The sequence below is a fragment of the Bidens hawaiensis genome, unplaced genomic scaffold, assembly GCF_021521415.1.
Source record: "Bidens hawaiensis isolate Kalapana, Puna unplaced genomic scaffold, B.hawaiensis_p1.1 tig00002477_1, whole genome shotgun sequence".
Lineage (NCBI taxonomy): Eukaryota > Viridiplantae > Streptophyta > Magnoliopsida > Asterales > Asteraceae > Bidens > Bidens hawaiensis.
In genome coordinates this window covers 2926800-2941855 of record NW_027491136.1, presented here as the reverse complement: position 1 = coordinate 2941855, position 15056 = coordinate 2926800, and the positions used below count along the sequence as shown (strand labels likewise).

Sequence of the window (15056 nt, the reverse complement as noted above, 5' to 3'; positions counted from 1 at the left end):
TAGGTTGATATATTCATTTAGCTAGCTTTTGGCACAAAATATGCAAACATAAAACACAAAAGTAAACATGGCTGAAACTAAAGATGGGCAGTAGAATTAGTTTGGGCTCGGTAAACCTGTTTTGACCCAACCTGATATCACACTAAAACCGGTTTACTGGTTTCAACATGATCCTAATCGGCATCTGTAACTTCGAGTATTTTCCATCTAAAACTAGTTTTCAATTGGGAACTGATTTCAAGCCAAACTGGTTTTAATCAAAGCGCACCAAACCGATACGGTTTATAACCCGAACCGGTTTAGGCCCAAAAGCGGATTCGTACACCTCTAACTGAAAGCCTGAAACCATTATACTGAAATTAAATACATGAATAATGAATTCATTTTAGGCCCATTTAAGTAGTGGATAATCCGAACCGGTGTTTGTAAAACGGCCCGACCGGGTTTCTAGATCAGCAACACCAACGAACGGAGTAGTAGGGTTTAACGTTTATGTAGAAGAAAACCAAATTCACTTCAATGGCGTCTTCTCTCTGTAGAAGATTCTACCATTCTTTCCTCTTAAATAACCCTAATTTCAATCAACACAAATCACTACTGGTTTCCGTCCACCGCTTCTCCACCGAAACCTCTTCCGACTCAACCTCCGATTCCGATACCGACTCCACCATCCAACCGGAATCCGGTTCACCTCCATTACCCCAATCTTCCGATTCCACTTCCCGTAAAAGGAGCCCCGTAGACCGCCCCTTAGAAAACGGTTTAGATGCTGGCATTTACAAGGTACATACATATATACATACATGGATTCTATATGTTTGTTTATTGCATAAAGTTGTTGAATTTGATTGTGAATTTGATGATTAGGGTTTTTTGTTGTTGTATTGGTTAGGCGATTTTGATTGGAGTAGTGGGTCAAAATGCGATAGAGAAGAAACTGAGGAGTGGGAGGGCAGTGACTATGCTGTCGATTGGGACCGGAGGGATGAGGAATAACCGTAGGCCGTTGCAGAATGAAGAGCCGAGGGATTATGCAAACCGGAGTATGGTTCAGTGGCACCGAGTCTCGACTTATGCTGAGAGATTGGGCGCACTTGTAGCTAAGAATGCGGTTCCCGGGTATGTTTAACTCTTGCATTTATGTTTGTTGTAATTTTTTTATAATCATTTCACCTGTTGGTTGCAGTTCTATCTTATATTTGGAGGGGAATCTGGAGACCAAGATTTTCAATGATCCGATAACAGGTCTAACTCGGCGTGTGAGAGAGGTTGCAATTCGTGGAGATGGTTAGTTTCTTAAAAGCTTAATTAAAACATGTGATAGTTTTATGAATGTTCATTTGATCATGTTACAAGTTTAATAATTGAATTGCAGGTCGTGTGGTGTTTCTTGATAAGGGGAATGATGGCCAAGAACCACAACAAGCAGAACTGAAGGGGGTTGGTTATTACTAACAGATTGAAGGCAAACTGATAATTTCGTTGCTGAGGTCCTAATTATCATTTTCGAGTTTCCGTTTTAGGTGGATGATCATGAATTTTGCTTACTGTTTTGCATGCCGTGTTTTATGACATTGTGAATTAGTGAGCATGTGTACACACTGTTTGATAGAATGCAGCCATGGGGAAAATCAGTTGATTACTGTTTTTTCCGGCTTGCTTATTGATAAATGGGTTAGTTTAGTTTAGTTTAGTTTAGTTTTATGTTTTGTTTATTGATAAAGTTGGATTTAATGTCAAAACTTACAATTACAACAGTAGCAAAATTACTGCTTTACTGCAGATGAAATTTATTATTCAATGCCCGAGCTAAACAAAGTCCAAGCTTCAAATCCATAATTAGCCAATAATACTTGTGGAAACCCTACAATGACCTGCAGAAGTGCAAGTATAGACCAACAGTTCATAGTTGCTCATGTTAAAACATAGCAGCTTAACATAAACACAAAGGGTTAAAGTGGTTAACATTGTTTTGTAAGTTTGTTAAAATTTTGGGCCTGCTGGTTTAATATAGCTTGGTCTTTTCGTGAGAAACTAACTGAAACTGTCTGCTATTCTGAAACTATAAACCAGTTAGCTGGTTTTACTACAGGCCAGTCATAATTTGTGGTTCAGTTGCTGATTACCAAAGGCTTAAGGTATCCTAAACAAACATGTTGAATAACTTATTATATGCTTGTTTTGGAATTGTGGGTGTAATAGTCGAGTTGATGGTGGCAGCTGTGGTGTCGTAGGTGTTTGTGCCAGTCGTGGTGTCTAGGTGTTGGCTGCAGCGTGGCAGTGGTGTTGATGACAAGTTAATGGTGTAAACAAAGAATGATGACGACAACGAGTTAATGGTGTAAACAAAGAATGATGCTAGCCTGTTTGGACCTCTGGTAAGTTAACAAGTTTTAAGTTTAACCCATTATCTAATTTGTGTCCATCCAAATAAACACATTTAATAATTTATTTTATTCAAAAAATGCAGTATGATCGTTGAGATGAACCCATATAAAAGTATAAAGAAACACAAAAATACCCCACGAGGGTTGGTTGTGGTTGATAACTGGACATTCCTTGCCATTGTAGATGAGATTACCTTCTCTTATTGTCCACATAATAACTCATACCAGCCCCACACATCATCCCTATCTTTATCTGTGTCTCCATCTTTCTCTCCCCCTCACACACACACAAGAAAGAAGCCATTGATGGAGAAGATATGGCAAAACTTAAACATCCTGCATTCAACACCTGAACACCGCCAACCGCCACCACCACCACCACCAATACAAGTTCAAAACATTCCTACGTGCCCTGCAGCCATCAAACTGTCACGTAGACAACTCGCAACATGCACCAAGTCATCTCTGCTGTTACTCCTCACTTCCCAATTTCAAGACCACTTCCATCTGCCCATTGCTAGAGCACAAGAACAAAACCTTATAACACCCGATAATCCTCAACCCGACATTCCAACCGAGAGTAACACAATCACAAGTGCTACAGACGAGAACCCGATCAACACCACCCCAACCGAAGAAAACCAGGTGGAAACTAGCAGCAGCACTAATCCCACCGAAGAAACTAGTGCCACTGCCCAAGAGAACCCGTCTGACCCTAGCAACACTGCCAATCCCACTGAAGAAACTAGTGCCACTGCCAGCACCACCACTGAAGAGAATCAAGCCGACAGTTATACTAATACTGACACAGCCGCCACAACTGAAGTAGACAGTTGCACAGACAAAGTTCTTACCAAGCGGGCTTTTCTAGACATATCGATCGATGGGAAGCCCATTGGACGAATTGTCGTCGGGCTATATGGAAACAGTGTACCCAATGGGACTACCAAGTTCAGTGACTTTGTAAGTGGAGCCGCAGGTAGTTTCTACTTTCCGGTTCTTAAAAACAACTCTATACTCTACAAAATACACTTAACTAAAACTATTTGCATTCATATACTTGACAGGTGTTAGTTACAGAAGGAAAGAATTCATAAAGATCACGCCAAATTACGTGCAGCATGGCGGGGTTAGATCATACGGGGTCGATGCTGAACTTGCAGCCAGTACCGGAAGGAACTTTGCAGTCGACAATCTCGTTGCTGAACTGGAAAACGAAAACAGAAGATGTCCCGGGGCAAAGAATGTTGACAGGAGTTTCGGGATTATCGTGCGGGACCCGCTCAAACCGCCACCTAAGCAAAAGCTGGTAGCCAGAAACGGTAAGCTGGTGATTGACGAAGAGGAAATTGGGAAGCAACCGAACGGGACGGAGTTTGTGATCTCAACAAAAGATTCACCAGAGTTGGATGCATCAACATTGGTTATTGGGAAAGTTTTAGAAGGTATGGAGGTTGTTGAGAAGATTGGTCAGGTTAAAACTGTGCAAGATAACACCAGTTCTCCATATTTCAGGTACTATAAACAAACACTAGTTTGCATGTATTTATGACTAAACTATAAAAGAATGTTGTCAAAAGACTGATACGATTCGTGTGCTTGTTAAACAGGGTGGCCAAGTTGATTGGAGATAAAAGGGCAGTGGTTGCAGAGCGAGGGTTTAACCGACCCTATTCGAAAGTGATTGTAACTAATTGCGGGATAATGGTGTAATTTGAGATATATTCATGAGAGTTGTACATCATCGCGAATCTTTTTGTATGTTCGATAATGTAAAAGGCTGAAATTTTGTGTGTACATTGTTGTACTGTAATCTAAATGCAGGCGCCATAATAATGGTTGAACCAATGAAAAAAACACATCTCATTTTGACCGTATATGTTTGTTAACGTTACTGGTGTGCTTTCTTTAGCTAGAACTTACTTCTTTTAGTTGACAGGGTCTGAGAAGCTCTTTAACTGAATCAACGGGTCAGAGAAGCTATTTGATGATGCGGCGCTTATATAGCCAATACTTGAACATGATTAATCTAACAAGCTCCACAGGCCGTGGAGTTGTATCAAAAGTCCACAGACCAACTCTAGAACCACAAATGTATGACCATATTTCTCATTTTTAGTAGAAAACCCTTCACTTGCCTCTACAATTTCAGAAGTTTTAGAAGGAATGAAGGAGATACAGTAGCATTGGCATTATGTATACCTTTCCAAACAACTGTGTGAGGTAGCAACCGAGGCTCCCAACCACACAAACTTATAAGCTTTTGTGCCTGCAAATATGATGTAATAGATCAATGTCTTTAACGTTACTACTAGGCCTGGAAAATTGGGCGGGTCATGCGGGGTCAGGTCACAAGTTAAAACAGTAAGGGTTAATATGGGCTCGGAACTAAATGTATTTGGGGTCAAAACAGGCCGCTTAAAAATTATCAGTTCTGTTAGGGTGAAACGGTTGTAGACGAGAGTCTGGTTGAAATGAATTTACAAATGAGTACCAAGATAGGTTCCCCTGCTGAATTTTTTAATGGTGGCTAGTGGCGATGATGGAGGTGCTTGCGACAGGGACAGTGGTGGCCTGGTGGGGAGGACTCACTAATTCACCATATAGAGAGCATCTGAATCTCTTGAACCTATACTTTCAAACTTAGCTCTCATCATCATTTCACCTTCATCTTCATCACCTGGTTTTTCTGCAGGCATTACACCAGCTCCCATGGAGGTTCCATTCTCTCCGCACTTGCATTTCGTCACAAAACCGTGCTTTTTCCATTGCAAATTTGCAATATTTTGTTAACAGATGCAAACAGAGAGCAAAAAAGAACACTCTGTTCCATGAGCATTACCAACAGAAAATAGACTATTTATATGGCATTAATAAATTAAAATAACTAACTGGGATTGCAAATCCAGCTTGCCATGTTAACAAAATATCATGAAAATAATGTAAGCAACCTTCTATTTCATTTCCCTGCCGATAATAAACCGTCCAGCCACATCATGCCTAAGTGAGCCTAACAAATAAGATGCAGCTTTGACTTTGACTAAACCTTACTAATCAGCAAGCATATAGACATAATCTAAAAGTACAAATTACACTAGCATTAAAACAGGTAGCAGTAAACTAAGCCAAAGGGACTTTGTACATGATAGGGGTTAATGAAGCTTGCCTATTCTTAAATTGCTTAAAAGGGTTCTAAGACTTGACTGGCCAAACTTGATTCAGCTTCAGGCGGTTTCGGGGCGGTTGCAACACCGTTCATTCTAGCACGCGCCTCTGCAAACATTCTCTGTTGTTCAGCTAATGCTTCTTCTTCAGTCATCTCTGCTCCATTTGTGAATTTTCCACCTTTAACAGTGTCCTGTTTAATCATTTTGATCAAAGTTAGCACCACATGGGCCCCACATCAGAAACGACAGTAATATTACAGCAATAAACACTTGTACAAATCTACTTGTTGATTCGACTGTGCTACAAAAGACAGTAATGTTACAGCCTATATACAAATAGGGGTTTGAAGGAAACTTAAATAGCCAAACCATAACCGGAATAACCGATGCAACTGAAACGAAATAACCAAATCCAATAACAAACCAAAAATTTGGTTTTGAAATTTTAAAAGACAAAGTCTCGATTCGGTTTTTGTCAGCCAAAAACTGGGAAAACCCAACCGGCTGAAACTGAACCAAACTGAAAAAAATCGATTTTTAAGTAATTTATAAGAAATTAATAAATGGTATGCACAAAAATTTAGTTCCAAACATCTGATAGTGAACTAATCATTAACTAACAAAAATAATCAGTCCCAAAGTATCATGCCCAAAGTTTGAACCACTTTTATTTTCGACCCAAAATTTTCAAGCACAAATGGTAAATACAAAAAAACAAAAACCAGACAAACCCGCTTTGAAAACCGAAAACAAACATTTTCAAAATCCCCAAACCAGATTCTTGATTTTTTCCTTAAAAAGGGAACTCGAAAACCAAATTCTCGGTTAATAGCTCGGTTTGAACCAAAACCAACCCAAACCAACCCCTACACACCGACATATTTATATCAAGAAATAGATGATTACCACTGTTTCAAGTTTATGTTGTTCGTACGCAGCATAAACCTCTTCAATGTACTCCCCAAAACCAAGGACCTAAAGAAATTAAAAGTTCAGTACCGAACTTAATCACGTGTGAATAACGATATAAAATGTGGAAAATTTATATGGTTAATGATTATGCAAGTGATTAACCTCTAATGCCTTGAGAACATGTTCTGGTGCAATAGTTCTTCTATCTTCTTTACCGCAGACTTCGTTAGATTCTGATGAAATGAGATTAATGAACTCTGAAAAAAAATAATAGAGGAACTTATAAGAGAAGTGAAGTTTGAAGTGCAATTATTTTTTATATAAAAAACTAACTATTATAGAGAATTGAGAATCTCACCTACGCAACAATCGATCAAAAGATCTTGAGTATCTCTTGCAACGCGCACATCTGGAGGCAACATCTCCTTAATTATTTTCGTCATCGTAGCTGCATATAAATTTAAAACAAAAAAAATACTCCCATTAGAAAGAAACCGGTGTTCGTATGGACAAGATATAAGATGATAGATATAGAATATTGCAACAAATTTGGCAACAACAAATGGCAATTAGACCTAAGATTCAACAAATTATATGTAATTAACATGAACTACCTCGGATTGGTATCCTATATGGCAGAAACTAAGCACCATAAAATTAAATAACGTTAATTTTTAACTAAACTTTCGCGTCTCAACAGACCACGGCCTGAGTTATGTGATAAAAAAACGGTTAAGCATACATCCAAAAAGATAACTTTACAGTAGATTGGGAAAATAAATAAAAAGTTACAAGGCAAGTAATTAATTCATAAAAATCGTCTGATTGAGGCAATCATAAAAAGATATAATAACAGCGATTTAATAGGCGAAATAAAGCCAAAATCAACAATAAAAAAAATTTCCCCAAAATTAAAAACACTTTTGAAACACAGCTACAGGTACCCGCGCAAAATCCGTCTGGTAGATATGAGACATACAAAAACATGCGTACAAATTTGGTAACAAGTAAAATTTAACTAAACTATCGCGGGTAAAACAAAGAACAACTTATAAAGCTAGTCATTTATTCATAAAAAATCGGCTGATTGACCCAAACATAAAAAAGCTAACACAACAGCGATTTAGTAGGCAAAATAAAGCCAAAATCAACAATAAAAAAAATTCCCCCAAAACTAAACACACCTTTGGAACACCACCACAGGTACCAGCTCATCATCCGTCTGGCAGAGACATACAAAAACATCCTTACATATTATTATAGCATGTATACAGTATCTATGTCTGCCTCATGATCAAATGAATTAAAAAGATAGACACCAGCAGTTCTGACACTCAGATCTCGCACAGATGATAAACAAACCTAAATTACTAAAGATAATAATAATAATAATAATAATATTATTATTATTATTATTATTATTATTATTATTATTATTATTATTATTATTATTCAAGACAACACACTGCAGAAAGCATCTAAAAGTTAGATCTGCAGAACCAGCAGATGCAGCATCAGGTAGCCATCAGATCTAAATCAAAGCTTAATAAACGTATATACATACAACAAATTACGAGTGCAAAAAGGATACCTTTGGGTAGTGAAGCGTCTTCCTTGGCCTTACCAACAATATCCATCGGTTCCATCTTTCAATCCAACTAATAATAATAATCAGATCGATATCGAAGTTCAACAAATAACCACAGATCTGAACAATAAAGAATAAAATTAGGGAGATGGAAACTCACCGAGAATATCTATTAATAAACCGATCAATCGGAGGTCTTGAATCGGGTCGGATTCGGGTCGAAAGACGGGAACCGGAGGCGTGAACGATGAAGCATGATGATGGTGCCCGATATAGAGAGAGGGTGAGTTCGCAGGCGACTAGAGCAAAATTCTCCAGGGCGCGTGAGTGGGATTTCAGACGCGCTCTTTAGCGCGTGGGTGTTGACTCGGATGTGGATGTGAGGTGGGATAGCGCGTGGGGTGGGGTGAGAGTGTGTGTGGTGGATTGATTTTGGGTTTTATAGGTTTGATTTAAGGTGTTGGGAGTATTAAAGGATGGCCGTAAATGGAGAGGTGGTGTTTGGATTGGATGCTCGGTGAATGTGATGAGAGGGTCTCTTGCCGTGCTACGCTCATGGGTTGAGGTGAAAAAAAAAACCGAATCTTGAACTGGACCAAAAAAAACTGGTTTCGGATTTTTTTTATAATTGGATTTTTACTACCCACATCCGACCCTATCCATAGTATACGAATATGGTATCCACTTCAGTATCAAAACTCGTACACATAATCGGATCTGATTTGTACTCGATAATACCCGAAAACCGAAACCAGGTTTTTCCAGTACCCGAAACCGGGTTTTTACAATACCCGAAAAATACATCAAAAAAGTGCAGGCCCTTAAAAACCCCAATTGATACATGAAAATAAGTTATATACTGGGAAATAGGTTATTTGTCGTAGGTTGTCGTGGTCTACTAAAAAACAATTAATTAAGGACTTAAATACCTATAACTAGTACGGGTAAGTAAGGTCGTCTCCACAAGGACTCAGGGAAAGTACTAATTTAATATAACTAAATTAATTAATTAACTAAGGCGGACAGACGATGTCAAGCGGATTTTAGAAAAAGATTTAAAACTAATTATTACTTAAAAAGATTTGTAAACAATATTAATTAAAAGTATTCATTCTAGGTTCGGGTAATGTGACATTCATCTTAATCACAGATTTACTTGTCTTGATTGCGCAGTAATTACTAGACCTAGTAGTTTGATTGTGATGACAAACGATACCCTAACCGAATTGTTGACACAATTGAACTTGATCTACACAATTACCAATTTATGTTTTATGACAACTAATTAAATAGCATGAACCGATGATTATAAGTTCAATGACACAAGAGCCTAACCCTAAGTGTTGATGAACAAAACCAAACAAGTGATGCACTAATCAATAATCGCAAATATAAATTGTTTAAACAACCAAGCAATCAATTAAACAAGATAAAAGCAGTAACTCAAATCAAGTTCATAACTTTAAGCATAGCAAATCTGATCTCAAGAGGAATTACACAAAACCCTAGCCTAGAATGAACAAAGGACTTAGCCGAACATAATCATAATGTCAAAACACTTATCTTTGATGAACATGCAAACCCGAGATGAACCGGAAGCTTCGGGATGATAGAAGATCGTCCTAAACAGCCTCTTTTGCCTCTGGAAGTCGTAATTAGCCGAATGGGGAGGTTAAGGGGTTTAAATAGGGAAAACCTAAATTTTTGGCCGACTTAAGCATCTTCGCGTATCGCGAAGATGTAAGGGATGCTTCTTCGCATATCGCGAAGGACAAAATAGTCGCGGCCGAGTTCCTGCAACTTCGCGTATCGCGAAGTTGCCCTTCTTTGCATCTTCACGTATCGCGAAGATGTAATTTTTCTGCATTTTTATTTTCTTTTCTTTACTGTCTCGTGATGCGTGCACTTCCAATCTTTCACTTCTCGATCTTCATTCCAAGCCCGTAAGTATCCTCGTTAAGCTCCAAAGCTTCCAATATCCTGAAACACGTAAACAATACTTGAAGTACCAATGTTAATTAATTTATTTACCTAAATATAACTAATTAATATATAATAATAACTAATTTTACCCAACAATCATTATTCAAATACCCGGTTTTAGAATACAGGGCCTGACCAAAACCTGACCCGCGTATGGTCAATACCTGTTTTTCCAATACCCAATCATACTTGAACCCGGTTCCAAAACTAGGTATTAGAAAACCCGATTTAAGCACCTCTCCTCATGGGGCCATCGACGGATCACGGGTTGTTGTAAATTGGGCTTGGAGTTTTGGATTACGACCCGAACATTTCAGATGGTTAGCTCACACTAACACCGGGCGATGCCCTGTATATTGTGGGCCACATTAATTTTGAAAACGATTGCATTGTATTAATTAATAAATAAAAATCTGAAAAACAAGATGTTATGATAACAGTTAGGGTTTGTTTGATATGAGGTAATTGAATGAATAATGAAATGGAATTGATCATTACCATTATATGAAGATGTTTGATTACCATGTATAAATGGAATGAATAACTTTCATTGTGTTGTTTGATTGATAAGTGAGGAAAAAACCAATGAATAAAATAAAAATGGCGATGATATTGATGGTGGTGAAACTACCTTAGATATATGTTAAAAAATTCAATAAAAGAAAATTTGTTACGTTGAGTTCTTTCGAGCTCTTAAAACTCAAAGTGGTTCTCAACATAAATCAACCCTATATCCTATATATATAAACTACAAGCTGGCTTAGGCTCTTGAGCCGGCTCGAGCTGGATAAGTGAATTTGTGCTCGTTTATTAAACGATCTTACTTTTAGGCTCCAACGCTGGTTCGAACTTGATTAAGCTCAACTCTATCAAACTATTTCGCGGGCCAATCTCAAGTAGCTCACAAATAGCTCGACTCCTTTGCTCCCTAATCATGGGGTTGTTGAGAACTAAAATCAAACGAATATCATGAGATTTTTGAGGATTCTTCTTTCAGGCATCATTCAAGGAGACAAAAGACAACGTAGCGCTGAGCTATTTGAGTGAAGCAAGTAATCCGAACCCCGTATAAATTAATATGGTTTGTTACTTAAGATCAACTTTAGAACACCTCCAACCGCTTGAAATTAGGTCAAGATCGGCTAAACAAAATAAAAACTAAGGCCGGTCGTTGTGGGTTAACGTTGCCAGTGTTAACGCCCTCCATGTCAGCAAACCACCTTAACGCTGCTCCCATCAACCCTTCCATTGTTATCACAACACCGACAAACCATAACACTGCCCCTCAACGAAACACCGCAATGACACAGTGTTTAACACCGCTGAACGTTGGCAACATGCTAAAGCGATGCCGCCTCACCTGCCATATGGGCTTAACGCCGATGGCTTCCCGATCCACAATGACCAGCCTAATAGAGCTCACATTTTAACTTTACCTAATTAACCTAAATTGAAAAAGAACCCAACCTCCCTAGCAACCTAACCTAGAAAAGGACATTTTAAATTTCTAGAAACCAGTTTTAATTTGACCAACACCATAAACTCTTCGACTTAGCCATTAATACCTATCGAACTATATGGAACTAAAAACAACCAACACAAGATTTATGCCGAATTTGGCATAGTTCATTTGAAATGGTAAATTGATGATAGCAACTATAAATTCAATTCCATCAAGCTCTTAAAGAGACGTGCCTGTTACACCGCCTATACATTAGCAGCTCCCAAGAAAATAAAATTGAAAATGGCATTTAAGTATTTTGACAAAAAAAATATAATAAATAAAAAACAAAGCCAATTGCACATACTTAGTTATATATACGCTTTCATTATTCATTCATATAAACCCATAACAACAAACCAGTAACAATTAAAACCCAACCAAAATGTCTAGTGTGACAAATGAAATCAGGGCAAGTGCGACTCACATTTACCACGGTGATGTGATTTGTCAAGAACAAGCAAAGCTTATGCTCACGGAAATGGGACTACCCAACGGTCTTCTCACTTTAGAAGACATTGAGGAAGTTGGGTACGTTAAAGACACCGGCTTTGTGTGGCTTAGACAAAAGAAACCAAACAAAACCAAAAATGGAAAGATCGGGAAGCTTTCATCAAACGCAACAGAAGTAACTGCTTTCATAGAAAGGTTCAAGATCAAGAAACTAACGGGTGTTAAATCTAAGGAGCTATTGATGTGGATACCAATAAGTGAGGTAACTGTTGACAATCCGCCCACTGGAAAGATCACTTTTAAAAGTAATTATGGCTTTTGTAAATCTTATCCGGTGTCGGCTTTTGAAACTGATGATGTGAAGAAAGATGCTAGAGGTGGGGATGTGACTACACATGCCGAAGTTAAAGAGGTTTGCGCTAGTGTTATAGTTCATAAATAGCAATGAAGTAATCTATTGTTGATGAACTTCACTGTATGTTGTACCATGTTATCAATAATTTGAGATCAGATAGCATCATGGCTCTCGTTTTTAATTAAATGTTAACTTTTTTTAGTTAACTAACATCATGCACTCAAAAAGCCTTTTGCTTAATGATACCAAGATGTTGAAAAGAAAAGTGACAATTTAAGTCTTGTGGTAACAATAAGGTATTTGAAAATACGTAATTTTAACAGTTCTGATAAAAGAACTGACAACTAAAAACACCTACCTACATGATCAACAACTCAACAAGGATACGTGGCGGTTCTATAATTCTTACAAAATTAATTGATTGTTTGTGAAAGTAAAAATCAGTAAAATTATTTGATTTTATTGTATTTTACATGAAAAGGGAATCTTCTTTGATCATTCATCTGACATGTCTCACATATTAAATACAGTAATATAATTGTAAATTGTTAGTATTAGATGATGAGTTGATAATTGGTGGACCATCCTCACACAATATACACAATTTGATTCTGAATTGTTTGATTGAAGAGTTACTAACTATCCAATATATGATTATGATAAACTTAACAATGTATCTGCAGTGAAGACTATAACGTACACTACATCAATGAGATTGTTAATGCATGTGATGGTTGGGTACCCTATTTGCCATTACTAATTAAGCCATCTATGATAATAATTTCTCTTTATTTTGATCGGTACTTTGACATCAATCACGGACTCACTGAATCCGATTTCTAAAGTGGTCCATTTGAACCCGTTACACAAACTGACCCGACCATTCATTTTGTCGCTCGTTACTTTCGAATACGCAACGGTATAATCATAAGTTAAAAAAATGATATTGCCAATCTTTAATCGGATATATATATATATAGGGTAAGAATCCTAAGAGAACCATTGACAAATTGAGAACTTTAAGAACCATTTTGAACCACTAAAAAAAACCTCTAAAAAAATATTTAAAAAATTATAAAACAAAAAAAACAAAAATTTTAAAAAAGTAAAAAAACCAAAATTCTTATATTTTCATTCCGGTTTCATAAAAAAAAAGAAAAAAACCCAATTTTTTTCTTTTTAATTCGTATTATACCTATACATATATGTATACTTTCGTTTAATCTCTAGTTACGTAATGTACACATATGTACATTATCACTTACCTTAAATTGTACATATGTGTATAGGAAAAAACATGTGTGTACATATTATACATATATGTATAATATAGAAAACCGATTTTTTTTTCTTTTTAATTCGTATTATACCTATACACATATGTATACTTTCATTTAATCTCTAGTTACGTAATGTACACATATGTACATTATCATTTACCTTAAATTATACATATGTGTATAGGGAAAAAACATGCGCATACATATATGTACATATTATACATATATGTACATGTATAATTTAGCTAAACCGAGAATTTTTTTTTTACGTTTTTTTTTTAGAAACTGGGATGATAAATAAGAACTTTGGTTTTTTTACTTTTTTTTTGTGTTTTTTTTTTGTTTTATGATTTTTTTTATTTTTGGGTTTTTTGTGGTCTAAAATGGTTCTCATAGTTCTCAATTCCTAAAAAGTTCTCACATGATCCTGATCCTATATATATATATATACATATTAGATTTTATCTCCCGTATTACGAGGGTTGTTTTACATTATTCGTTTTCAATATTTATATATGTATAGTTGGATTTTAATTTTATTTATTGTAAGAAAGTTAATAATTAATATACTTGAGGTTTGATGATGAAATTATTTCACAAATAAATGATATGTTATAATCATGTTTAAAAGCTATAAAAAATGATATGTTATAACCCGTTTAAAAGCTATTTGGATTTGGTGACCCAAGACCCGCTTATGTTTTTTACTTTAAAATTGTTTATTAATTATAAATAATATCTTTTTCTTTTTAAATTGGCTATTAAATTTTAGTATATCCCTATTTTATAGGGTTTTCCTATCAAATAATTGGTAAGATTAAATTTTAATTTAATAAGATGTTATAACCCGTTTAAGAGCTATTTGGTTTTAGTAAGACCCATACCCATGAATTTGGGTTAAATCAATAAAAAGTCTTCATTTAACAATCAAGCAATCTGGTGGCTTTCATAAAAGGGGGGAGAGACCACATCGCGACACGTAGAATTTTAAGGTTTTCATTTATATATATTATAGATATAATATATATATATAATGGATGGATCTTGCGATAAGTCAAGTTATAGTGAGAAGTGCGAGAAGTCAATCTAGGCCACTCATCTAATTTTCAATCTTCCATCATAAAAAATATATAAAAAGGGTACTAAAGTAATATAAATATATTCTCTCTTTAATTAATATATATAATTAAAACACATGAGATATATTTCTAACTAATATATTAATCTAATCACAATAACTAAGAGATTTAAAAAATCAATAAATCTATAATACAATAAATTTATATATTTTTGCCCTATCTCTTGAGTTCAGCCTACACAAACTATAATTTTTTCTTACACCTCTTCAAAATTTTCATTCATATCTTTAATTGTTTTCATACACGTCTTAATTTTTTTTCTTACACATTTTCAATTTCTTCGTACCTATG

The 15056-nt window shown here is 36.1% G+C and overlaps 4 protein-coding genes across 4 annotated transcripts; 3 read left to right on the top strand and 1 right to left on the bottom strand.

Moving 5' to 3' along the window:
* Positions 1 to 514: 514 nt before the first annotated feature.
* Positions 515 to 1658, top strand: LOC143619633 (single-stranded DNA-binding protein, mitochondrial-like). The gene is made up of 4 exons (XM_077091519.1): positions 515 to 783; positions 893 to 1119; positions 1187 to 1287; positions 1376 to 1658. Exons 1-4 carry the CDS (start codon positions 520 to 522, stop codon positions 1453 to 1455), a joined length of 672 nt encoding a protein of 223 aa, XP_076947634.1. The 5' UTR covers positions 515 to 519; the 3' UTR covers positions 1456 to 1658.
* A 989-nt stretch (positions 1659 to 2647) lies between these two features.
* On the top strand, positions 2648 to 4160 carry LOC143619632 (peptidyl-prolyl cis-trans isomerase CYP26-2, chloroplastic-like). The gene is made up of 3 exons (XM_077091518.1): positions 2648 to 3366; positions 3455 to 3902; positions 3998 to 4160. The coding sequence occupies exons 1-3, from the start codon at positions 2694 to 2696 to the stop codon at positions 4098 to 4100; spliced, it is 1224 nt and encodes a 407-aa protein (XP_076947633.1). The 5' UTR covers positions 2648 to 2693; the 3' UTR covers positions 4101 to 4160.
* A 1223-nt stretch (positions 4161 to 5383) lies between these two features.
* LOC143619631 (protein Dr1 homolog) lies at positions 5384 to 8123 on the bottom strand. Its single transcript, XM_077091517.1, has 5 exons — positions 8058 to 8123; positions 6825 to 6914; positions 6629 to 6723; positions 6461 to 6529; positions 5384 to 5745 (listed from the first exon to the last, which is right to left on the bottom strand). The coding sequence occupies exons 1-5, from the start codon at positions 8110 to 8112 to the stop codon at positions 5569 to 5571; spliced, it is 486 nt and encodes a 161-aa protein (XP_076947632.1). The 5' UTR covers positions 8113 to 8123; the 3' UTR covers positions 5384 to 5568.
* Positions 8124 to 11923: 3800 nt separating this feature from the next.
* On the top strand, positions 11924 to 12433 carry LOC143619538 (uncharacterized). Its single transcript, XM_077091438.1, has one exon. It carries the CDS (start codon positions 11924 to 11926, stop codon positions 12431 to 12433), a length of 510 nt encoding a protein of 169 aa, XP_076947553.1.
* The last annotated feature ends 2623 nt before the right edge of the window (positions 12434 to 15056 follow it).